Source organism: Hemiscyllium ocellatum, chromosome 11 (assembly GCF_020745735.1).
Source record: "Hemiscyllium ocellatum isolate sHemOce1 chromosome 11, sHemOce1.pat.X.cur, whole genome shotgun sequence".
Classification (NCBI taxonomy): Eukaryota; Metazoa; Chordata; class Chondrichthyes; order Orectolobiformes; family Hemiscylliidae; genus Hemiscyllium; species Hemiscyllium ocellatum.
Window position 1 is genome coordinate 41,474,991 of NC_083411.1, and position 27,129 is coordinate 41,502,119.

General features: G+C 43.6%; 1 protein-coding gene across 1 annotated transcript in view; it reads left to right on the forward strand.

The window, feature by feature from the left end:
* The window catches only part of LOC132820311 (gamma-aminobutyric acid receptor subunit alpha-3-like), a 274,881-nt gene that overhangs the window by 76,908 nt on the left and 170,844 nt on the right, over positions 1-27,129 (forward strand). The window contains exon 4 of the mRNA XM_060832336.1: positions 14,041-14,261. Coding sequence (XP_060688319.1) covers positions 14,041-14,261 — 221 coding nt within the window. The remainder of the gene's footprint in view (positions 1-14,040; positions 14,262-27,129) is intronic.

A 27,129-nucleotide genomic window follows, 5' to 3' on the forward strand; every position in this document is an offset into this window, starting at 1 on the left:
GTAATGGTTCTCTGGTAACATGATCAGTGTGCCACATTACCTCTGAGGATAAGGAAATATTTTCGATGCAAGTTGCTTCATTGATAAAGCCTTTGGCCTTCCCCCACTACTCACCTCGTAATCACTGTTTTGCTGTCATGACAACATTTCACATCACTTTGTAATTCTCGCATGGGGGTCACATAGTGTTTCCATGGCAACTTCCTCAGAAAATCACTTCTGTAAATACAACCATATCCTCGTACAGAACATTCCCATCAATATGCTGGGAGATTACAACACTGGGAAAGTTCAGCTGGCCTAGCCTTTGTTCTTGTTTAAAAGCTAGGATGAAGTGAGAAATCACTTCAGAAGTTGGAGACGCACCGTGTGGCGCAAAGCGCTAACTTAGTTTTTTTTATATACAAGAATTCTGTTTCAGTAGGATATTTGAACACATAGAAATTAAGAGCACAGAATAAGGCTATTCACTCCATTGTGGCTCTGCTGACTCCTTAACAGATGTTTTAATAAATTTTACACTGCTCCATGTTCTCCTTATTGCCCTCTGTCAATCACAAGTAAATCACAGGTGAATTGCCATGCTAAATTGCCTGTAGTGTTAGGTAAGGGGTAAATGTAGGGGTATGGGTGGGTTGTGCTTCGGCAAGTCGGTGATGACTTGTTGGGCCGAAGGGCCTGTTTCCACACTGTAAGTAATCTAGCCCTGTTCCATGGCTCAAAGTGCATGGAGACAGATGGCAGCTTTGCTCCCAAGAGGCTATAGAAACACACAGATCAATTCCATCGTGTCAACCAATCAAAGAAATTTTATCTGTCAGTCAAAAGGAGAGAATCTCTGAAGAGTTGCTCCTCTAATCACAGCAGCCTTTCTTCTGTGCAAGTTACAGTAATTATGGGAGGGTGTGGTGGTGGGGCAAGGGGAGAAACAGCCTGTTCTTGGAGGAGCACCAAATACATGGCAACGCAAGTGGCAGCAGTAAGGGAGTTACTGGGAGTCCAGGAGCTGCCTTTGTACCTGACTTCAGGGTTTTTTTTCCCCTGAGAGTTAAGCCTCATGGTTTCTTTTTGCCATGGGGTGTGCCTTTTGCAAGTGCAGTAAAGCAGGAAACTGCAAGAAGAAAGGCTTCAGAGTGCGAGGAGTGGGGGAAGGCTGGAAATGGTGCGAGGGGAGAGGAAAGTTGGAAATGAGAGAGAGAACAATTTTAGACCAGTAAACAAAGAAATATGCAGCCAGGAAAAGCTGCAATTATTGAGGTAATGAATTATGAACAATTCCATGTGAAATGTACATTTCATGGTGGATTAGTTCATGTGCTATTATATGGGAAAAATGTAACAGGTATTATTGTGATGAACACTATATATTCTTACATTTTAAATCTGGGATTGAAATTTATGATGCAGGAAAAACAGTGGTGCCTGCTGAAAATCCTCCAGCTTTATGGAAATGTGATGAAAATGCATGTGCTGTTGTCTTGTGCCAGTTCAAGTACCATGGTGTCAAGGGAATAAATTACTTTGTTGTTTATTGCAGCTTTAAGTTTAATTAAGGATCTTCTTCGCTCTGTCTTAAGTCTTTCCCCAGTACAACAATGTCTCTCCATAATCCTGTATTGAACCCAAACTAGTTGCACTGACCCATTGTCTCCCCGTAGCGCTGTGTCAAACCCAAACCAATTTATCTATTTATTGTCACATGCATTTTGTTTCAAGATACTGATAATAGTGTTGCACAGTGTCACCACTCTCCAGCGCATCTTAAATCACAGAAAAATAAACCGAAACACAGAGCACACAGGCAGAAAAATACAGAAGTAAAGAAATAGTGTTTAGTTTTACAGTCCTTTGTGTTAAGTGCTCTGTCATTAGCATGGTGACCAGCCACGAGTCCTCTTCACTGTGCCACAACAGCTGCTACTCTTTGGTGCCATCTTGTCTTCACCTCTGCCCCTGCCATTATCAGATCTCACTCAACCTTGTCAAGGTAGCAAAAGTGAGGACTGCAGATGCTGGAGATCAGAGCTTAGATTAGAGTGCTGCTGGAAAAGCACAGCAGCTCAGGCAGCATCCTAGGAGCAGGAGAATCGATGTTTTGGGCAAAAGTCCTTCATCAGGAATGAAGGCAGAGAGCCTCCGGGGTGGAGAGATAAATGGGAGGGGTGTGGGGCTAGGGAGAAGATAGCATAGAGTACGATAGGTGGATTGGGGTGGGGATGAAGGTGATAGGTCCGAGAGGAGGGTGGAGTAGATAGGTGGAAAGGGATATTGGCAGGTAGGACAGGTCATGAGGATGGTGCTGAGCTGGAAAGTTGGAATTGCGGTAAAGTTGGGGGAGGGGAAATGAGGAAACTGGTGAACTCCACCCCACTCCCAACTGCACACCTACACCAGGTCCTAACTCCCAGCCCTGCCACCCCCCCCCCCCCAGGCCTTCCCCTCACTGAGGACCAACAATCAGTCCTCAGCAGAGGCCTTACCTTTATCCCCCTCCACCCACGTATCAATGAATTCAATATGCATCGTGATGCTGAACACTTCTTCCGCCGCCTCTGCCTCAGATCTAACTTTCTCAATCAGGACTCCCGCCTACCTTCTGAGGGACCCTTCACTCATCTCCAAACACTGCTCTCTAACTGTGATTCATTTTCCCCATAATCCTTGATTTGCTTTCTGTGCCAGGTGAATGTTTCTGTCATCTGTTCTTCAAGCACACCCTGTCAGAAAGAATTCCCAGAGTCAATAACCCACTCTCATACCTCTTTCCACCCCCCTCCTCCCCCCACTCCATTTACCTTTCTCAACTGGTAATTGCATTAAACCATCACAGCTCATCAGTCACTCCCAATTAGACATTTTTTTTCTGTGTACTATCATACACTTCAGTCTACGGAATATTTTACAAAGTTCCCAGTAATCTAACATAACATTGGGAAGTAGGATAAAAATGTCTGTGCATCACTTTTTATTACCTTATGTTCTTTGTTGGTGGTTAATCAATAAACTCTGAACCTAAAGTTCACTCAACTCCTGATCCCTTGAACGTGAGATTTAATAGTGAGTATCAATAGGCTTTATTTCATGGAAAGGCTTCATGACCATTCACTTGAAGTTGTCTTCTACCCTAGTCTCTCAGCATTGAGGGTGACTTGCTTCAATCTCAGTTCGATGCGTCCCAAAATGGCTGATAAACCTAATGTGTGATCTATAGACGCTACTACAAAGGAACTTTAATTATCCAAATGACATAGGCAGGGAGTATTTTGTTCAGACAATTGAATGTTCGGATAATCCAATGCCAGACAATACAGTTTATCCAAGCATCGGCATCTTGAGATATTATTTGGATAATCTGAAATTTGGATAATCGACGTTCCTCTGTATATGGGAGGTGAAAGGTCGGGTAAATGAAGTGGTCAGAGGTTTCTGTGCTCTCTTTGCCACCTTGACTTCTGCAATTCTCTTTGTTTGGTGCTTTCAGTACCTTCCTGGGTGAACATTCTCCATTGTGGTTGGTCAGGCTCTCCCATTAATGGGAATGTTTTAACCTCTTCAGGGACACCCTTAAACCTTTCCCACTGTCATCCTCAGAGTCTCCCACTACAGCTGAGTTCCATGTAGAGCAAATGCTTCAGGAATATGAGCATCCTCCCACGGAACTAACAATGAAAGTTGTTAGCATCTCAAAGCCTTGGGAGAGGACACTGCGGTTGGAATGGTTTTCTTTCTAATGGCTTTGGCAGGTCTTGTGAACACCTTGGTGGTTGGATTCCCCAAGTGCGATGAATTGTCTGCTGCAGGTTTTCAAAATCTGAAGCCTATAAGAGGATGGGGATCACTGTTGCACTGTAAACCCGACCTTTGACTCATGTTTTGAGATCCTGGTCCTCAAATACTCTTTCGTCAGTTGGAGACAATCTGAGCTGCCACATTGTGGAGGTAATGATGGATGTTGTCACCTTTAGAGAGGAAACTCCCAAGGCACAGGAGTTGAATCACATTTTCCAGGATCACACCATTGACCTGAATCATCAGGGTGGGAGGGGATATTATTTGTGGGCTGTTTGGAAGAGGTATCTTAGTTTTCCTTAGGTTTCCTTGTAAGCCTTTAATGAAAGGCTCATTTGCCCATGTGCTTCAGAGGAGGAGTCGAGAATAACTTGGAATTCAGTTTCTGATTGCAGACACGCAAAAGTACAAAAGTAGGGAACTTTTGCTAAAATTGTACACGTCACGTGTTCGAGCATAGCAAGAATACTGTAAACCATTTTGGACCCCTAAGGGAAGATATACTGGCATTGGAGGCAGTTCAGAGAAGTTTCACTATGTTGATCCCAGGTGTTGACTTTTTTTTTGAGAAGTTGTGTAGATTAGGCCTGTACATGTTGTAGTATAGAAGAATGAGAGGTAGCCTTATTGTAACATACAAAACTCTTAGGGGATTGACAGGCTAGCTGCAGAGAGGTGGTTTCCCCTTGTGGGATTAAGTATATTCAAGATTGAGACATTTTTAATCAGTTAAGGAAATCAACAGTTATGGATAAAAGGTGGAGATGATGAGGACTGCAGATGCTGGAAAGTCAGTCGATAAAATTATGGAGTTGGTAAAAAAAAACGCAGCAGGTCAAACAGCATCAGAGGAGCAAGGGAGTCGATTTTTCAGGTGGATCCTTTCATTGGGCCTGGGGAGAGAGAAGGGGGCTGAGAAAGAAATAGAGAGAGGGGATGAGGCTGGAGTAAAGGTAAGTGAGATGGTGCTAGGGGATGGAGGTAAATGAGGTTGGGAAGGGTGGAGCAGATAGGTGGGAAGGAAGATGGATAAGTTAGGTCAGGTCAAGGAGGTGGGTGGAGAAGGAGGGTTGATTATGGGATGAGGTTGGAGGTGGGGAGAATTGGAAGTTAGTGAATTCTATGTTGAGGTCATAACGTTCCAAGGCGAAAGATAAGGTGTTCTTCTTACAGTTTGTGTCAGGCCTTATTTTGTTGGTGGAAGAGGCCCAGGGTGGACATGTCATTGGGAGAATTGAAATGGCTGGCAACTGGGAGGTGGGGTTGCAACTGGCCAATAGTGGGTGCCAATGACCAGCATATCCTCTTAACGTTGGTACTGCCAACACAAATGTTCTGCCACTTTCTTCAATCCAATGCTATTTCCACATCTCACTGTTCCCTTTGACTACTGTTTTTGGATTGTACAAAAATGTACATTTGCAGCAAATGATCTGTTCATTCTTTGAATGCTAACCATTACTGGGCTACCATGGTACAGAGAAAGTTGACCAGGTTGATTCTGGAGATGACAGGATTATCCTGTGAGGAGAGGTTGAATTGCCTCATTAGAATTTAGAAGAATGAGAGGGGATCTTGGAGAAACATATAAAATTATGGAACGGATAGATAAGATAGAGGTGGGCAAGTTGTTCCCACTGGTGGGCAAGACAAGGACTAGGGCACATGGCCTCAAGATTAGGGGGAGTATATTTAGGACAGGGATGTGGAAGAACTCCTTTTCCCAGACAGTAGTGAATCTGTGGAATTTTCTGCCCAAGGAAGCAATAGAGTCAGCTTCATTACATATATTGAAGATCCAGTTGGATGGGAGTTTTGCATAGTAGGGTAATTAAGGATTATGGGGATAATATAGGTAGGAAGAGCTGTGATGATGGATAGATCAGCCATTATCTTAATGAATGGCAGAGAAGGCTCGACGTGCCAAATGGCCTACTCCTGCTTAGGGCGGCATGGTGGCACAGTGGTTAGCACTGCTGCCTCACAGCGCCAGGGACCTGGGTTCAATTCCCGCCTCAGGCGACTGACTGTGTGGAGTTTGCACATTCTCCCCGTGTCTGCGTGGGTTTCCTCCGGAAGAAACAGGAAGAAAGTTAGTCACCAGGATACACGAACACCAGCGAGCCACAAAAAGACACGACTCTCTCTCCCTCGTAGCCCTACACACGGATGTAAAAAAACACCAATTCGACTGGGAGGACACATCTATCCTGGGACAGGCTAAGCAAAGACATGCCAGAGAATTCCTAGAGACCTGGCACTCCAACCACAACGCCATAAACAAACACAGATCTAGATACCATCTATCAACCCCTCAGAAAACGAACAGGAAATGACATCACCACAAACCCCAGGAACCCCATCCAGGAGAAAGATATAAATAGAAAGCAGGAGACAACAGCTTCGCTTCAGCTTCACTTGGAGGTCGCCACTAATGATGTTACCTAGCCAGGTAATGAAACCTCTGATTATCAAACCTACAGCTCAGCGAACAAACTTACACCCCGTAAAAATACAGTGGCCGAGAGAGAACCATTGTTAATGTTTTGAGTAGAATATACAATTCTTCTAGGGTGGCACAATGGCTCATTGGTTAGCACTGCTGCCTCCCAGCACCAGGGAGCCAGGTTCAATTCCAATTTGCATATTTTCCCAGTGTCTGGGGTGCTCCAGTTTCCTTCCCACAGTCCAAATATGTGCAGGCTATGTGGATTGGCCATGCTGATTTGCCTATACTGTTCAGGGATGTGTCGGTTAGGAAAATGCAGGGCGACAGGGAAAGAGGAGGAGGCTGGGTCTGGGTGAGATGCTATTTGTAGGGTCAGTGTGGACTGGCTGGGGCAAATGGCCTATTTCCACACTGTATGAAGATGTTGCAAAACTCAGCTGCTCACTGGCTGTAAAGCAATGTTTGTCCAAGGTGCTATGTAAAGGTTACTCTTTCTTCACTGCACCTTCAGCAAATGTTCCATTTCTGAGATTCCATCCTCCCTGATTCCTGTACGCTGTCACCAACCACGATTAGTATCCTGTCTGGAAGCATGTCATGTGATCAGATAAAGAGAAGCTTACAATGTTCTGGCCCTGAGCCAGTCCTACCTGACAGGAGACGGAGACATTGCTTCTGATGGGGTCTAGACAAGACCTTAAGGTTTCCCATAGCAGTGTTCATCAATTCATTCTGCTCAAGCTGTAACCTAACTGCTCAGCTAGGACAACTCACCTTCGCCTATCAATAGAGCATTTATCCTGTGTCATAAATCACCCAATGACACTAACAGAGCATTCTGTCTGTCAGCATCCCAGTGAAGCACATTCCTAAACATGCCAGCTCTTGGTGGTATTGAGTATTTGCTCTGATACTGCAGGATCTGTTATATTTTGTAAATCTCCATTGTTTCAGTTCTGTCCCCACCACCCCTGAAGCTCTTAACTCCTTCCAATAGTACTAGCAATGGGCATTGGTTAGTTGTTCACCAAGAAGGGTAAGCATGAGAACATTCCAGAAATTGATGGACTGTAAATTGGAGCTGACTTTGACGGCCATAACACCACCATGGTGAGCAGCACTGGGCAAGGAAGGATCAATTCTGGGCCTTTCTCAACAGCACACTGCCATTTACACTGCATTCCTTCCTGATGCTGAATCGCTGGGGGCATAGCTGGATTGTCATATAATTACATTAAATTACTTCTGTATCCAATCAGTGCTCATCTAATCAGAACTAGATGAGATACAATTGAGGATGCTGAATGTAGAAATTGGAGACACACCAACTATGATTTTGCGGCCTTCCTTTGATGCAGCCATTGTGTTGGAGGCTGACGTCAATACAAGATTCAATTTCTCCTCCAATCGTGAGTGTCATCTTTGGACATGTAAGGATAAGAATCTTCAATGACTGTGACATCTGTGTTGACAGCAACATCCCTGTCCCTATGGCAGTCACCCTTTCAGCTTTTCTATATGACTTCAAAACTATAATTACATTTAGAGACCCGTATGAAGTACCATCAATGCTGTTTGAGACAAATTCTCGGTATCAGCTGGGAGAAGGCCTGATAAACATCATATTGATGCAGCCAATAGCACCATCATTGAGACCATGATCATCTGAAACCAACTGCACTGGGCTGGCCTCATGCTTAGGATGCTTCGGTTCTGACTGCCAAACCAAACTATCTTCCAGGAAGGCACATAAATGAGAGAAGAACAAAGAAAGAGATTTTTAAGTACTCCTTGGGGGCTTTCCTCAAGAAATGCAGCATAGATGTCAATGGATGAAGGTTTTCTCACTGAGCTGGAAGATTCATTTTCAGAAGCTTCGTCCGGAGGGTCACTGATGTATGGTGACGAAATGTCTGAAAACGAATCTTCCAGCTCAGTGAGCGAACCTAAATCTAGAACCTCAACCTGAGCTACAAATCTTCTCAAACATTAGATGTCAATGTATGGGAGACCCCCATTCAGAAGAACCTGACTTGAAGGCACCTCCTTTTGAAGGGACACAATTCAATGGCTGGGGATAGGGGAACAGTTATTTCCCACCCATCAACATTGAACCATGTGTATGACAGGGGAACGCTGACTGAACATTAAACTGTATATGTTTTAGCGTTCCTATGTTCCTTCATGTCAGACAGACTCTGAGATTGTTTAATTTTCATTGAGAGCTTTCTCTATGATCTGGATTTAACAGTAAAGCCTCATCTTCTAATAACATACGAATCTTCTCAGTGCAACTATCCCAATTCTGGTTCCACTTCATCCTTTGTGTTCATCCTTCTTGACACAATGGTTGGCATCTTGTGCCACACTGAATATCAAGATGCCCCTAACAACTGGGCATGGGCACACTTCAGCTCCTTATTTAAACAACAGCTTGTAACACACATGCACTGAGTGCTGTAATTCAAGGCAGGAGCATGTCCTCTTCGATGCAGTAGATCACTCTTGCGTCCATGTGTCTATCACAGTGACATGACATTACCATTGCTACATGCAGAGGGGTGGTGGCCATCTTTGCAGCTCACTTTGCTCTTGACAGTACATGCTCTGACAAAAAGAAGCCAGGCTAGATTTGCTAAGGGAAAATTGTGTTTGAATAACTTGCTGGAGGCTTAGTAAAGGTAACTAGGATATATTCATGTTTTTCTTATATACATTTGATCTGTTTAGGAATAAGTATTCTATGAATTGTAGCTTTCAGATAACTTGGTGTTCAACTATTAGATACTTCGCATTAACTCTGATTTCTCTCCACGGATGTTGCCAGACCTGCTGTGTTCTCCAGCAATTTTTGTTTTTGTTAATTTCATTCAATTTTTCCTGTGAACGAGGGTAGGGCTTGTTCCAAGGTTTTAAATAGGGCATCCCAAAGCAGTTCAAGGGTTTCAGAACAGTCAGTTTATTCATTTAGATGAGGCAGTCAGTGGAGAAGATTGACTACAGCCAAATCATAACGATCGAGTGCTTAAGAGCAGAGAGTATAGACTCCATCTTGAAAACATGTATCTGAACCTTTAACGCTCAAGAGAAGCCTTTGAAGACAAGCGGGTCAGTTAAGTTGACGTTAGGACTCAGGACAAGCCACGTGAACATGAAGACCCATTGTGGCAATAATAGTTAATGTGGCAGAGAGCTAGAATGAGGGAAGCCATGTATTTGTTTTGAACAGTTGAGAACACTTAAAGCTCAGAGAAACTTGGGGTAGTACTAGCTTCGTGAAGCTAACTGTCTGTGAAGTAATAGGAGTTATGCTTATGAGCTGGTGCTGGAGTGCAGTTGCAGGATTCAAGAACACAGTCCCAGAAAGAGGGTGAACTATCTGAATGTGAGCAGAAGAGGTAGTGCATGATGGAATGGCTTTTGAAGGACTTCTGAGGCTAAGTCTTGTAAGAATCCCATTTGATGACTTAAATTCTGAGTAAAGTCTGTGCTTTTCAAGGTGTTTGATCAAAATTCATGGTGGCACAGTGGTTAGCACTGCTGCCTCATAGCGCCAGGGACCTGGGTTCAATTCCCGCCTCAGGCAACTGTCTGTGTGGAGATTGCACATTCTCCCCGTGTCTGCGTGGGTTTCCTCTGGGTGCTCTGATTTCCTCCCACGGTTCAAAGATGTGCAGGTCAGGTGAATTGGCCGTGTTAAATTGCCCATAGTGTTAGGTACATTAGTCAGGGGTATATATAGGGTAGGGGAATGGGTCTGGGTGGGTTACTCTTTGGAGGGTCAGTGTGGACCTGTTGGACCAAAGGGCTTGTTTCCGTACTGTAGGGAATCTAATCTAAAAAAAATCATTTACCCATGTTTACGTCCAGTGAATTTTGGATGACAGAATATAATTGTTTTACTTTTCTAACTTTGTATGATAAAGTTTATTGTAGTTTTTCTTAAAGTAGAATCTTGCGCCTTTCTTTCATTGGTAATTATCTGGGATCACAGAGTTCCAAAAGAAAATGACCAACCACAAATTTGATGGGTCTAGTTCGGGATCATAACAGGACAATTGATGTGGTGTACATGAACTTCAGAAGAGATTTCATATTCTGTAATGCTGTACAGGAGACTATAGGTCATGGAATAACAGTGATCTCGCATCATGAAAAACAAAACTTGAATAAAGGTTTTTGAATTTTTTTTATACAGGAGGCCACATCATTAGATTAGACTTACAGTGTGGAAACAGGCCCTTCGGCCCAACAAGTCCACACCGACCCACCAAAGCGCAACCCACCCATACCCCTACATTTACCCCTTATCTAACACTACGGGCAATTTAGCTTGGCCAATTCACCTGACCCGCACATCTTTGGACTGTGGGAGGAAACCGGAGCACCCGGAGGAAACCCACGCAGACACGGGGAGAACGTGCAAACTCCACACAGTCAGTCGCCTGAGTCGGGAATTGAACCCGGGTCTACAGGCGCTGTGAGGCAGCAGTGCTAACCACTGTGCCACCGTGCCGCCCGGTGGGTGGCACGGTGGCACAGTGGTTAGCACTGCTGCCTCACAGCGCCTGAGACCTGGGTTCAATTCCCAACTCAGACGACTGACTGTGTGGAGTTTGCACGTTCTCCCCGTGTCTGCGTGGGTTTCCTCCGGGTGCTCCAGTTTCCTCCCACAATCCAAAGATGTGCGGGTCAGGTGAATTGGCCATGGTAAATTGCCTGTAGTGTTAGGTAAAGGGGTAAATGTAGGGGCGTGGGTGGGTTGTGCTTCAGTGGGTGGGTTGCGCTTCGGCGGGTTGGTGTGGACTTGTTGGGCCAAAGGGCCTGTTTCCACACTGTAAGTAATCTAATTCATCATGATGTTCCCCAGGGATTGGTGATAGGACCTCTGTTTTTCTTGGTAAATATTAATGGTGTACATGCAGATGACATGCAACCTGGAAGTATTGTACACCATAAAGATGACAGTGTAGAACTGCAGTGGGGCTTTACAGTTAGGTGTGTTGTGCAGATCAAATTAATCATAAAGGAAGTGTAGGGTGATTTGTTTTAGCAGGAAGAATGGCAAGACACAATGTAAAATAAATGGGATAATTGTAAAGAAGGTGCAAAAGTAGAGTGTATGTGTGTGTAAATTATTGAAATGATTAATAGCAACCTAAACTTCCATTATAGTTATGGAATGCAAAAGCAAGGAGGTTATTGTAAACTTGTATAACACATTGATTTGATCTCAGCTGGAGTATTGTAACCAGTTTTCGTGCCATACTTTATGTAGCAAGGATGTGAAGGCATTAAAGAGGATGCAGAAAAGTTTCACGTTAGTGATCCCAGGAATGAGAAAATTCAATAATGTTGATTGATCAAAGAGATTAGAGATGTGTTGAAAATACTGAGGACTCTGGACAGAAATTATGGGAAAAAAATTGGTCCAGTTGGTGGAAAGATTGAGAATCAAAAGAACTAAATTGAAGGTAACTTGCAAAGAATCGATGGCAATATGAGGGAAACCATTTTCACACATTGCGTGGTTTGGATCTGGAATATACTGCAGTATTATGATTGAAGCTGGTTCAAGAATGACTTTCAGAATTATGTGGATCATTGTCTGAAGAGGGAATTATTTTTAATCACTGTAGGTGAAAAGGCAGGATGTGGTTCTAGATGAGCTGCTTCTATTAAGAGATCGCTTTTTGTAAATGTACAAGGCCTTGGCGAGACCAGACATACCGTATCTGTTTTCAGTTTTGGTCTCCTTAACTCAGGATGGATGTTCTGGCTATGGAAGGATTATAACAAAGGTTTTCCAGACTCATTAGAGGGAGAGAGAAAAACTGGATCAGTTAGGACTGTATTCACTGAAATTGACAAGAATGAGCAGAATCTCATGGAAACCTATAAAATTCAAACAGGATCAGACACAGTAAATACTGGAAGGAAGTTCCCAATAACCAGAGAGTCTAGGTCACTTCAGTTGACTGAAGGACCACAATCTACGGGTAGGCCATTTACAACTAATGTGAGAAATATCTTCACCCAGAGAGTGGCGATTGAGGCCTAAACATTGAACGTTTTTGAGAAGAAGTTATAGTTCATTGGGCTAAAGGTATCAAAGGGTATAGGGAGAAAGCAGGAACAGGGTACTGAGTTGGATGTTCAGCTGTGATCATATTGAATGACAGAGTAGGCTTGAGGGACCGAATGGACTTCTACTGCTCCTATTATCTATGTTTCTACGATGAGAGGCTGAATGGCCTTCTCTACTGAAACCATTCCATGACCCTCTATTGCCTTTTCCTTCTTGCTTCCCCTTAACTTCCTCTGTAATATCCAGTATGACAATTTTTGTTTGAATGGCTGGATAAGACCATCAACAGCCCAGAAAATCAGTGAAAGAGAGGTGCTCACAGAATCACAAAATAGGCACAAAGCATATCAAAATAACAGTGGACATTCTGAAGTTGGTCTGCACTGCAGATGGCTTTGTCATTAAATTTGTGTGGACCTTTAAGATGCTTAATTCACATGTTAAGCTCTTGTCAAAGTGTGTTAATGCCTAATGTCTGTTGAAGGACCACATTGATACATTGAGTTAACTCTGAGTTGGTCAAGTGATCGCTCCCAGCAGTGTCCTCACTCTCAAAACAGTGTTGTTTGAAAGACCTTGATTAAATCTCTTGTTGGCCTTCTCTGTTCATGTCTGAAACTTCTCCTCATTTCTATGCACTCACATCGCTGTTGCCATCCAAGTAAATCTATGCTTTCCCTGCGTTTAAGGCCCTTTTGATAATGGGGTTCCCAGAATTTGTGCGTTGCATGAAGTTTAACAGAATTTAAACACAGTAGGTTTTATTTGTAAGAATTAATAACTCCAGTTCTGCAGTTCTAAGAAGTGTCACTGGATTCAAAATGTTAACACTGTTTCTCTCTCCACGGTACTGCCAGACCTGCTGAATTTCTCCAGCAATTTGTGTTTTTGTTTAAGATTACAGTATTTTCAGGATTTCTACCTTTATCCAAACAGCAAATGGTGAAAATTGAAGGGACAGATTGAAAAAGTAGTGAGTAAAGCATTTGGGATCTTAAGCTTCATAAACAAAACTTCATAAAACACTGTTTCAGCCACAATTAAAGGATTGTGTTCAGATATCAATACTTTAGCAAGGATGTAAAAACATCACTGAGATTGCACAAAAGGAACACATGATTTTGAGGATGAAAACTTTTATTTCTGTAGAAAGATTCGGGAAGTTTTCCTGATTCTGTTTTCCCCAGAAGTTTGAGAGGGGAATTGATTGAGGTGTTCAGAATCTTGTGGGTATAGTCAAGTTGGATAGATTGAAATTGGTCCCATTGGTGCAAGGATTGAGAAAAAGAGGGCAAAAGTTAAGGCAGTTAGCAAAAGAAGCGATGGAAACATGAGGAAAAACCTTCTTCACAGTTAGAGATTCAGGTCTGGAAAGGATAGCCTGAAGGTTTGGTGGGGGCAGATTCAATCAAACCTTTTGAAAAGAAGATAAATAATTATCCAAAGAGATGTTTGTTGAGCTACAGGATAAATAGGACTTGCTATGTTGCACTTAGAGATCTGGTATGGGCACAATGGGCCAAATGGCCTATTTTTTGCTGAAATCATTCTGTTTCTATTCTTTAGACTGTTAGAAACTGAACCATACGCTGTGGCCCTGGTGCAATGGTTTAGTTGTACCAGGACACCTCTGAACAGCAGGTACAAGCTTCAGGGACACATTAAGAAGACAAACTGAGCTCCTAATCATCCTTATTTTTCTTCTTGAATCCAGGAGTACACCGTTGATGTATTCTTCCGCCAGAGCTGGAAGGATGAACGGCTCAAATTTAAAGGACCCATGCGCATATTGCCGCTGAACAACCTGCTGGCCAGCAAAATATGGACTCCAGACACCTTCTTCCACAATGGCAAGAAATCGGTGGCACACAACATGACCACTCCCAACAAGTTGCTGAGGCTGGTGGATAACGGCACCCTGTTGTACACCATGAGGTAAACAATCACCCAACCTTTCTGCCATTCAAACCCAAACCACTTTGCATTTGAGTTGTTAATTGCCAATTCAGATGTTGCGTCCAGGCCTGCTGACCTCCTGCTGCAAAATCCATCTCTTGCTAAGAATTCCAAAACTCTGATTGATTGACTTTCACCCATTCTTTCATCCATTTCATGATGTAAGGCTCACCAATATTTATTGCACCAACCTTTTGAGAACGTGGGGGTGTTGATGAGCCACCTTGAACCACCGGTACCATTTCAAGATACAACTGAGTGGCTTCCTAGGCCATTTCAAAAGGCAATTATGACTCAACCACATTGGTCTGGTCTGTAGTCATGTGAAACCCAGACCAGGTGAGGATGGCAGATTTCCCTCCTAAAATGATATCAGTGAACCTAAGATGAGTTTTTTCTGACAATCTGACAGTGTCATGCTCACTTGAACGGAGAAAGTTTTATTTATGGATTTAAAAAGAAATGAATTCTGATTCTCAATTTGGGAGATGCCTGGTTGAGTACAATACCAACACTCAATCCAACTGGCAATGCACCCATTTAATGGCCAGGATTGTTGGTGAATGATGGGGAGGGTGGCCTTGCTGGTGAGTGGAAGAGATGGGCATGAACTTGGCAGCAAGAATAGTGTGGCTCTCAGCAGCTTACCACCTCCTGCATGGGTGAATACCAGCAGCATGGCTATTCTGCAGGCCCTACTTTTAGGGGTGAGATGGTGCTTTCCATGACATTTCCCATCCTGCATTTAATTGAGGCAGAGGTTGGAAAGTGACATAACGCACAGTCCTCACCCTCTGCCCAAACCAATCGCCTAATGTCACCAAACTCAATTGAGGGGAAGATGTTAAAATAACACCTTGTGCCTGCAGATCTATGTTTGAAAATGTGAATCAGAATTGATAGTTGATAGTTGATGTCTTTGAATGTGCACAGAGTGATTCTGTGTGTTGTATCTGTGTGTATTTGTCTCTGAGTATGTGTGTGTACAACTGTATCTTGCTTGTGTATGTATGTATATATGTGTGATTATGTGCCTGTATGCATTTACATTTGTGTGTATTTATGTGTATATTAGTATATACGTGTGTACATATGTGTGTGAGTGGATTATGAATGTGTGTATGTGTGTGTGTTTTTTTTAATTCATTTGTGGGACTTGAGTGTTCCTGGCTGGCCAGCATTGATAGCCCATCCCTGTTTGCCCTTGAGAAGGTGATGGTGAGCTGCCCTCTTGAATCGCTGCACTCCACCTGCTATGGGTTGACCACAATGCCGGTCGGGAAGGAATTCCAGGATATTGACCCAATGACTATGTAGGAACAGCAGTATATTTCCAAGTCAAGGTGGTGAGTGGCTTGGAGGAGAACTTGCGTGTGGTGGTGTTCAAGTACCTGCTGCCCTTGTCCTTCTATGTGGAAATGGTCATGGATTTGGAAGGTGCTATCTAAGGATTTCTGCAGTGTATCTTGTACATAGTACACACGGTTGCTACTGAACGCCAGTGGTGGAGGGATTGAATATTGTGTAGATGTGGTGTCAATAAAGCTGGATGCTTTGTCCTGGAAGGTGTCAAGCCTCTTGAGTGTTGGTGGAGCTGCACCCATCCAGGCAAGTTGGGAGTATTCCATCACACTCCTAAACTGTGCCTTGTAGATGGTGGATAGAATCTGGGGTGTCAGGAGTTGAGTTACTCGCTGCAGTATCCCTAGTCCCTGACCTGATCTTACTGTTTATGTGGTGAGTCCAGTTAAGTTTCTGGTCAATGGTAACCCCAAGGATGTTGACAGTGGGGGATTCCGTGATGGTAATACCATCATGTTTACATATTTGTATCCATGGCATAAGGCATTAAATTCCTTGCTCTTGAAATTTCCCCGGACTGGAGGAGAAGAAGTAGAATATCAGGAATTGTGTCCTCTTGGATCAGTAACTCCTGCCCTCAACAACAATCTTCCAATCAAAGGCTGCAGTTCTCCAGCACTTTGGAAATGTGACATTGATTATTTGGGAAGATCTTGCCAGGTGCCAAGCCAGCAGTATCTGAGTTTGCTCTGCTGTCTCTCTCCATATTGTGGTCCAGCGGCCATTTTGTGTGTCAAGTGGCCAGCTTATGGTTCAGCGGCCATTCCGTGTGCCTAGTGTCACCCTGTCCTGTGCCATCTCCCACTTCACTCCTCCCTTTGTGGTCAAAGAGGTGACTTCGAAGATCTCCTGCAGACCACCCAATTTATATGTAGAGGTAGGTCAACTCTAGGAGCTCCACCTCCCAAGGGGTATCACTGAGTGCCAATTTCACTGGGGGCTCTTCCATGGTGATACTTGCTGCCGGCACAGTTCTCGTCAGTAGCACCTTACAGCATCCGAGGCCCAATGAGGAGAACTATCCCGTTTGCCAAACAGGGTCCCCAAGATTTACCTAGCAACCAATTTAGCCAGCTGAGTGTAATTGTGGCTCCCTGTTGAAAAGAATCTAGCTGGTCTCAGATATTCATGATGGCTTCTGTAATGTTACAAGAGACATCAATAACATGGGTAGTACAATTGTCACCAACAATTGTACAAACTGTCCCTATTTGATAATCTACCACATAACGTGTCTGCTGTGCATAGAGTCTGAGTTCAGCCAACTTTGTATTAATTGCTTCCAGAGGTATTATTGCCTAAGATAGTTAGGCCACATACAAGGTAATTTAGGTTTTTAGTGCTGACGACACCTGCACCTCCCAAAGATAGAGATCCCAAAAATTTATATCCCAGTGATGACCCCAAAGTAGTGGGGGCTTGCCAGTCAGCAAAGAACCCTTGACTGATGGAGCAGGTCATTATCCATCTTTGAACATGCCCCCCGCCCCGGCTGGGGCATGGGACAGTAAGGAGTACAATTGTCCCTACTGCGAACAGGTTTGGGAGGTCTGGGGTGTCTGTCTCATAGGTCCCCTTAAATAGAAAAACAAATCCCTTTGCTGCAAGGTAACATACATTGTCCTGTCCTCCTTCCTGCCTGTGCACCCATGTCGCCCTGATCCCCCAGGTGCCCCCTCCCAGCTGGTAAGTGTCAAACGGGTATGTCCATGTGACAGAGCTGACATGGGTGCCATTGCACTGACTACACATGAATTGTCTGCCCACAGTCACATTCAAGCATGCCTGCTTGCTGCAGGTGCAGATAAACTGTCCCTGGTGACTGTACTGTGCTGATAAGTGCACTGTGTCTGGACATGTGAGTTGTATTTGGGAACCGGGGCATGAATGCATATCAACCCCTGCCTTGTGAAGCAGAGTGGGTAATTACCGGGTTTTAAATGTTTCTTCCCTTCCCTAGGCACCTGGCCAGTGGTGCTACCCTGCTGCACACCTGGAGTCTCCGTTTGTATTTCCCTATCTGCCCCTTACATGGCACTTCCGAGGTGTCCACTGTATACAGGTTGCGAGGTGTCCACACCGGAGTGGACACAAATAGGGATTCCACTGACCGCACCAGTGGGCAGTTCCCATGCAAGCTTAGGTGGGTTTCATAGAAGAGGTTACCCTCAAATCCTGACATAATTCCCGATAATTGTAAAACTTAAACACAGTAAAATGCTTACATGTACATAACTTTATTTTAACTGCAAAATGTATCAGTCAAAGTCTTCATTCCCATTAGGAGGTGCAGTCATTGTCCGCTGTTCATGTCTGTACCTGGGGAATGGTCAATGATATTATTTTGGTCACAGGACTCTTTAAACAGTTTCAGTTGAGTCTAGTGCTTCCATGTGCTGTTTCCTTTAATATCTGTGCAGGCACAGGTTTCCCTCCCACCGTGGTTTTTAATTCATATAGTGTCAGCCCAGTTGCCTGATTTGTGGTGGCTCTTAATTTCATTAGTATGGCTGGCAGCACAGGTTCTGCCTGAGGTTTGCATAGCCTTAGCTAAAGTATTTTTGAGCGTTCTATTCACTCTGTCTACCATCCCTGAGCTCTGGTAGTGATAGGGCATGTGAACTTTTTGTCTAATGCTGAGTAATTGGCATACAGTCTTCATGACCTTGCTTGTAAAATGCATCCCTTGATCAGAGTCAATCTGGAGGGGCACACCCACCTCGAGATCACCTCCTCTGCCAACATTCTGGCCACAGTGGTTGCTGTCCAGCCTTTGGTTGGGAATGTTCTACCCACCGGGTGAGTTGGTTGATGATGACCAGGCAGTACATTTTCCCAAGGGAGGGTGGTAGTGGCCCTGTAAAATCTATTTGAAGGTGTTCCCAGGGTCCCCTCGATCTGGGTTTGTATCCCATCTTAGCGTTTATGAGTCTCCCTGGGCTATGTTGTGCACAAACCATGCACCTGCAGCAGAACTTGGCCGCGTCTCTTCCCATTCCCTTCCACCACCACACTCTCCCTAGGCTTGCTATTATGGCCCCTTTACCTGTATGGGAGAGCTTGTGGTGCAGTTCGAGCAATGTGTTCTGTATACATGCTGGTGCTACCACCTTGTCTGCCCACCTCCAGATACCATCCTCCCCTTTGAATGCCCCCTGCAGTTTCCATTGCTCTCCAGCTTCCTGCTGGATGTCCTCCTGTAGCTGCTGAATTTGGATAGCATCTTTTGCTACTTCAATAATGGCTATTGCAACCTCATCGGTAGCTTCATGTTCTAGGGCTTTCTGAGCTGCTCGGTCTGCTGCCTTGTTTCCTTTGAATTTTAGCCAACCTGGACACTCTTTTGCTGGCTCCTTTTGATGGGCTTTTATTTTTATTACTGCAGCCTCTTTTGGCTGTTCACTGGCACACAATACTGCCTGGATTCTTAACTGGTGCCTGATAGGGGCTCCCCCCCGCCCCCCCCCCCCCCACCCGCAGTGGCAAATCCTCTTCTACACCATGCCATCATGTAGTCATGGACTACACCGAAGGCATATTGACTGTCTGTATATATATTTACAGCTTTTCCTTTTGCTAGTTCCAGTGCTTTGGTGAGTGCTATCAGTTCTGCTCCCTGTGCGGACTGACTACCGTCAATCCTTCTGGACATAACTGTTTCTAAGTTATCATTTAGCACAGCCAATCCTGTTCAGTGCTACGCATTTTCGTGACCCGTCCATGAAGAGGGTCTCCTTGGCTGTGTCTCGGGGGGTATTTTTTATTTTTCCCCCTATCCTCATCCCCATCTATAATCCCCACAGTTGTGCGGTTCCCCTGCGTCTACAATTCCCCCAGCTGGGTTTTCTCCCACATCGCTAACTATTGCCATGGACTGACTTGGGGATAAAAGAACTACCTCCCGCTTTGCCCTTCTCAAATTAGAAACGGCCCTCAGTTTCCCTGTGTAAGTGGTGGGGGCATGGAATGCGCTGCCTGTGGGAGTGACAGAGTCAGAATCATTGGTGACCTTTAAGCGGTAATTGGATAGCTACATGGATAGGTGCTTAAGTTAGGACAAATGTTCGGCACAACATCATGGGCCGAAGGGCCTGTTCTGTGCTGTATTGTTCTATGCTCTGTGTTCTATTAAGGTGTATTTGATGTACAGGATGACATTCTATGGGCTCGCTAACCTAAACTGACCAAGCAGTATAGTCTAAGGCTGCTGTGCACCTGGGCAACCCAGTGGAGGGGTCTGCTATAATGGGGTGCAATTTGGTGATGACCTTAATTAGTCCTGTATAATCATTGGTGAGCCTGTAGCTCCCATTAGGCTTTATTACTGGCCACGTCGGGGCCAGTACTTCTGGTTGTTTTCAGGATTCCTGTCTCAGTAGTCCTTTCACTATCTCCACAACTGCTTTTTCTGCTTCGGGTGTTTTATTGGGTATTGCCGGTGAGGCTTATGCTCTGGTCCGGGAACCTTCTCGGATCTATGTTAACTTTGTTCCTGCCCATGCTCTGGGGACGGAGGTGCAGATGGCTCTGAATCCCCTCCCTTTTCGAGGCTTCAGTCCCTGTTGGTGACTGTAGCCACTTTTGATAGTTTCAAGATGACTTGAAAGTTTCCCAGTCTCAGTCTTTCAACTTTTCCTTTTGCACAATTGATTAGAACATTATATTATCTCATGAAATCATTGTCATTACTAAGTTTTACTTTTGTACAGTTCATCCAACAGTTGGTTCCTACTGAACAGTTTCGTAGGAGGGGAGAGTGTTAATCTCCCTTACCCCCTCTTAACAACTGGTTTAAGGCAGGGTTTTTGAGGCAGACACTACCTTGTCCTCTGGTTGTTTTGGCACAAGCAGCAGCTTCTTACAACAGTTAATATAGTTAAACACTTATTCTCCACAGACATGCATTTAATTTTTTTATAACTCAGTGCTGTAGCAAGTTAGACGTTACAATCGGTATACTTTTTAAACTGTGTCTTTGGCCCATTTGCAGGTACAAATTGGTTCTTAACCTGGCTCCCCAATCATGGCCTTTGACCAGGGCACCAGTAATAAGAACCCTGCTCACAGTGCCAACTGTTGTGGGAAAAATCACCAGCCTCGGAGTGAGAGTTGGGGTTCAATGACAGAGTCTATTGTACAAGGAAATACCGGAGCTCTGGGGAGAGAAAGACACCAATAGTACAGTGATCAGCTGCGAGTCTTCTCTCAACCCGGAGCACATGTCAAGACGCTTTTTGTAATATGATAGGTCAGTGATGAGGTTATTGTCTTTGTAATGTAGTGTGTTTGTTGTAAACATTGCAGAATCGTTGATAGTTTTGATGCAGTTCCACCACAGCATTTGTTAATTTCAGCACGGTCGTTGTCAGTTCCAGCGCAGCCTTTGTTAATTTCAACTCAGTCATTGTCAGTTTCAGTGCAGACATTGTCAGTTTCAATGTCTCTGCACGGAAGTCCATTGCTGCAGTAATGGGCACTAATCACTGTTCCTGAGAAGGACGATTACTGCAGCCCTGGCTATTAGCCCTTTGTATTGAGTCCGTATCAAAAGCATTTCAAACAAAGGTGTTGGCTGGACCCAGACACTTCAGCGGGTAGTGTATGCTACTAATGTGTATTCTCTTCCCCCACCTGCCTTAAACTAATCAACTAGGTTATGCGTGCATTGTACTGGCGTCCAGGTGGCCCCAGGCAGTATCTGAGTTTGCTCTGCTGTCTGTCTCCACATTGTGGTCCAGTGGCCATCTTGTGTGTCAAGTGGCTAACTTATAGCTTGCGGCCATCTTGTGTGTCAGTGTGCCTCATGTCACCCTGCCCCATCCCATCTCCCACTTCATTACGTTCTTGCAGGTGGTTATGCTAGCTGTATTGGGTGGACTTCAACTAGCTCCTAATGAAGGAGCAGTGCTCCATAAGCTAGTGTTTTCAAATAAACTTGTGGGACTATAACCTGGTGTTGTGTGATTTTTGACCTTTAAATTAGCTTGACAGGGGGATGGGAAGCTAAGGGGAGGCTCTGAGTTAGCTAAAGTGAGTGAGGGCTGAAGGAAAAAGAAAAACAAGATAGGAAGTAAAAAGCAAGAAGCAGCTGAGCAGTGTAGCATTATGATGAGTGGAAGCCAGGCCGTGACAGAAAAAGAGAGAATGTTTGAAACCAAAGGTTTGTCTGGTAGAAGTCTTGGGATTCAAAAAGAAGGTATAAATTGACAGTGGAAACACCTTCACAGTAGCTATCCTGACAATCCCCTCAAATTGGCAATAAGTTGACAGCCGTGGGCGGCACGGTGGCACAGTGGTTAGCACTGCTGCCTCACAGCGCCTGAGACCCGGGTTCAATTCCCGACTCAGGCGACTGACTGTGTGGAGTTTGCACATTCTCCCCGTGTCTGCGTGGGTTTCCTCCGGGTGCTCCGGTTTCCTCCCACAGTCCAAAGATGTGCGGGTCAGGTGAATTGGCCATGCTAAATTGTCCATAGTGTTAGGTAAGGGGTATATGTAGGGGTATGGGTGGGTTGTGCTTCGGCGGGTTGGTGTGGACTTGTTGGGCCGAAGGGCCTGTTTCCACACTGTAAGTAATCTAATCTAGAAATAAATGTAAATAATTTGATAACTATTATGGAGACATGGTTGCAAGGTGACTAAGACTGGGAACTCAACATTCAAATGTATTTGATGTTCCAGAACAAAAGGCAAAAATGAAAATCTGGTAAGGTAGCTTTGTTAATAAAAAAAAATCAGTGCAGTGGTGAGGAGTGAAATTGGTGCCATAGATCATGATATGGAATCAGTTTGGGTGGAAATAAGGAATGGCAAAGGAAATAATTCATGCATGGGAGTTGTCTGTAGCCTCCTGAAAAGTATAAATCAGGAAATAATGGAGGCATGTAAGAAAGGTACCACAATTTCTTAGACCATAACACATAGAAAAGGAAGTAAAGCCATTTGGCCCATTGAGTCCACTCTGCCATTTAATCATGGCTGATGGACATTACAATTCCACTTACCCACACATCCCCCCTTATTGCTAGGGGACTCGAGTTTAAAAACAAGGAAGACTTGTTACAACAATATCGGGTGTTAGTGAGAGCACACCTGGAATACTGTGTACAGTTTTTTTGTCCCCATGTTTAAGAAAGAATATACTGGTGTTGGAGATAGGCTCATGATTCTCTTATGAATGCCACTTTCCTGGACTAAAGGCATTGACATTTCAAGAATAACTAAACAGATTGAACTTTTATTCTTTAGAGTTTAGAATAATGAGTAGTGATCTTATTGAAACATAAAAGATTCTGAGGGGATTGTCAGGATAGCTACTGTGAAGGTGTTTCCACTGGTGGGAGAATCTTGACCAAGGAGACATAATTACAAAATAAGAAGACGCTCCTATAAAATGGAGGTGTGAGACAATTTTTTCTCCAAGATTTTTGTGAATGTTTGGAATTCTCTACCACAAAGTTGTGGAGGCTAGATCCCAAAATACTAAAAGATAGATAGATTTCTTAAAATATTGCGGAGTTCCTAGTTATGCTGAGCTGGCACAAAATAAAAGTTGAAAGAAGAGCTCCGCCATGATCCCCTTGAATGATGGGGCAGACTTAAGGGGCCGAATGGACTACTGTTGCTCTTATCTTTCAGCTTCTTATGCGTATGTTTTTAAACAAGTGTATTAGAAACTATGACCCACAGTTTCCGCTGGCAAGATAATTGTTTCTGAAGTGCAGTTAGGAATAATGCATGAATGCTTTTCAGAACTATCATTGTCGCATACTCCAAATGAATCGCCCAGGAAACTGAAGATTTTGATGTGCAGCTCCCTGATATCTGAAGCCTTTTAAATGTATCCATCTAGTTTGAAGAATTCAGATGGTTTCTCGGCAGTTAAGTAAACTGTACCTCAGGAAAAGTTGATAATTAAAAGCCAAGTCTAACTCCTGAGTGACAATTAAACAGATCCCAGTGCACACATTCCCAACTACATCAACCCTGACCGTTTACACGGGTCATACTGCACGTTACAAGAAACCCCACACCCTTTAAAAAAACTCAAAAGCATCCACTGCCTCTACCGCTGACTTGACATCCCCCATTCCCCAAGATGCAACCTTACTCCCCCCAACTGCCTGATCTGATCCACCCACTTCAGCCCAACACAATATGACCCAACCATAGACACTTAGCTTGCCACCTTGCACCCAGTGGTACCTTACTTATTGGCATTCTATTGATTTTACACTCTATTTCTTGGCATCATACCTCGACCCATCTGTCTCTCTACCTACTTGGCACCCTACTTACCCGACATCTTAATTACCTTGAACCCAAATGCCCTACCTCTTAGCTACTTGGAATCTTGCCCACATGGCACCCTGTTTACCTGGCATCAAGTTACCTGGCACCCTACTCAGCTGGCAATCTTAGTTCACACTTATATTAAGTCCTTACCCTTTGACAGGAACTGTCAGTGTGGATTTCTATGATTCTGGAACTTTACATTACAGAATAAACCAACTGACTGTTGCGAAAAAAGGAACATGGTTTGCAAACTGCTGGCTAGTCTACACTACAAGGGACAAGTCAGAATGGAAGCATAGCTTTGTATTTCTGAAGGAGCCTAGTCAGATTCTGTTCCCAGAAATGTGGAACTGTACTGTGGGACAAAATGAGGAGTGAGGTGGTGATCTGAGTGTGATTGTTGCTCTTCAGAAAATCTGGCCCAAAGTTACATGTGTGTTTGTGACCATTTATATGTATATGTCTTTGCACTCATCTTTTACATGTGCATTTTTAACAGTGTTTACTTGTATTTGTGGTCATATACATGTTTGTAACTATCAGTGTACTTGGGTGCATTTGCAATTATGTTTAAACATATAGCCTATGTCTGTGTGTTTAGAGGTGTGTACATGCAGCCATGTTTATAATGCATGTGTGTGTTCCTCTGTGTTTGGAAAAAAGTTTGCATATATGTGTTGTGTATTGTGTATTTTGAAACTGTGTGTGTACCTGTGAATTTGTAATCATGTGTGTCAATATTTGTGCTTATATTTTAGCTGCCTCATAAGATTGTTTTTTGTCATTAGATTTTTGAATTTGTAAGGGAGTGTATGCATGTGTCTGCCAACAACTGTTTACATAGAGAGGAAAAATAATCCTATCAACTTGGTAGCAACTTTAAGGGATCTATGGACATGGACCCGAAGATCTCTCTGTTCCTCCACACTGCCAATAATCCTACCTTTAAACCTTCTATTCTGCATTCAAATTCAGTCATCCAAAGTGAGTGACTTCACATTTTTCCAGGCTGAACTCCATCTGCTACTTATCAGCCCAGTTCTGCATCCTGTCCATGTCCCGTTGCAACTTAAAACAGCCCTCCACACTATCCACAACTCACAAACCTTCATGTCATCAGCAAAATTACTCACCCACCCTTCTACTTCCCCATCCAAGTCGTTAATAAAAATTACAAAGAGCAGAGATCCCAGAAACGATCCCTGCGAAACACCACTGGTCACCAGGCTGAATGCTTTCTATCTACCATCATGCTCTGTCTTCTATGGGCCAGCCAATTCTGTATCCAGACATCCAGATTTCCCTGTATCCCATGCCACCTTCCTTTCTGAATGAGCCTACCAGGAGGAACCTTATCAAATGCCTTGTTAAAATCCATATACACCACATCCATGCTCTATGTTCATTGATGTGTTTTGTTGCATCCTCAAAGAATTCAGTAAGGTTCATGAGGCATGACCTGTCCCTCACATTTACATCTCTGTTTGTAACTGTCTGCATATTTGTGTGTTGTGTATGCTTTTAGTCATTTGTGTATGTGTGTTTGAACAATGCCACATGTATATCTTTCTAACTGCATGTGTTCAGGTTAAGTTAGTGATCAGGTTAGGTGCATTAGTCAGGGATAAGTGTAGAGTAATATGGTAAGGGAATGGGTTTGGTTGGGATACTCTTTGGAGGGTCAGTGTAGGGCCAAAGGGTCTGTTTCTACACTGAAGGGATTCAGTTATTCTATGAATTCTACATGCGTGTGAAGATCAGTTAGCTTGGATGCCTGGCTTGCAATACAGAGTGATGCCAATAGTGCGGATTCATTCTTGCTCGGCTGAGGTTACCTTAAGGACTCTCCTTCTCAACTTCTCCCCTTGCCTGAGGCATAGTGACTCTCAGGTTAAACCATCACCGGTCCTGTAGTTCTAATGGGAGAGTAGCCTCATGGTCTCTCAAGACTATGGTGATGTCACCTCTATTTTACATGTGTGTTTTTGTAACTATTTGTGTGGTTATCTATGCTTGACACATTGTTGTATTGTATATGCATGCATCTAAAATGTCCTTTCTTAAATCCCGTTTATAAATGTACATTTATAAATTTATTTTTAAAAGAGTTCTTTGTAGATGCGATGTGGGTATTCCAGGCAAGACCAGCTTCTGTTGCCTATTCCTAATTGCCCTTGAACTGAATGGCTTGTTTGTCCCTTTCAGAGGGCACCTAATATTGAACCGTTTTGCTTTGGGTCTGGAATCACGGAGGCCAGACCTGGTAAGGATAACAGATTTCCCTCCCTAAAAAAAAATGAATGAATGACATGTTTTTTATTTAATACAACAAATAGTATTAACTTCACAGTCATGTGCTTTCAACTTCAGATTTATGAATAACACCCTCTGCCATGGTGAGATTTGCAGAGCATTAGCTTGGTCCAGTGACATTACCATTAGGCCACAACATCCCCTCATATTTTTACAGATCTGCTTTGAACCATATCTATATATGTGCATTTGTAATCAAATGTTTATATGCATATTTTAACCCTATGATGAATATGTGAGTTTGTAACTGTATGTGGTGAGATTGGAACTGCTGCATGGTTGTTACTGTACGTGCACACATGTTTCTATAATGCTCTCCATAAACAGTTATGTCCCAACTGTGTGTGTGTGTGTGTGTGTGTGTGTGTGTGTAGGTATTTTGTTTACAACCATGAGCGTTCATGCGTGTTTCTAAACAGATGTGTACATGGGTTTGTTTGTAACCTTGTTCATCCAAAAATATGTTCATAACTGTCTCTAATGATTTGTGTTTTACATGTTTATACGTGAATATATTTGTGATCATGGCTATTCTTCTTTGTGTATTTTATGAGTGTTTGTGACCAGGTTACTACATGCCTGTGTTTATAACTATATAATCATATAGAACATAGAAAAGTACAGCACACGATGTTGTGCCGAGATTTCATCCTATTGTAAAATATAATAACTTAACCTACACACCCCTCAACTCACTGCTCTCCATGTGCATGTCCAGCAGTCACTTAAATGTCCCTAATGACTCTGCTTCCACCACCACAGCTGGCAATGCATTCCATGCATTCACAACTCTCTGCGTAAAGAGCCTATCTCTGACGTCTCCTTTATACCTTCCTCCTAATATCTTCAACTATGACTCCTCGTACCAGTCAATCCA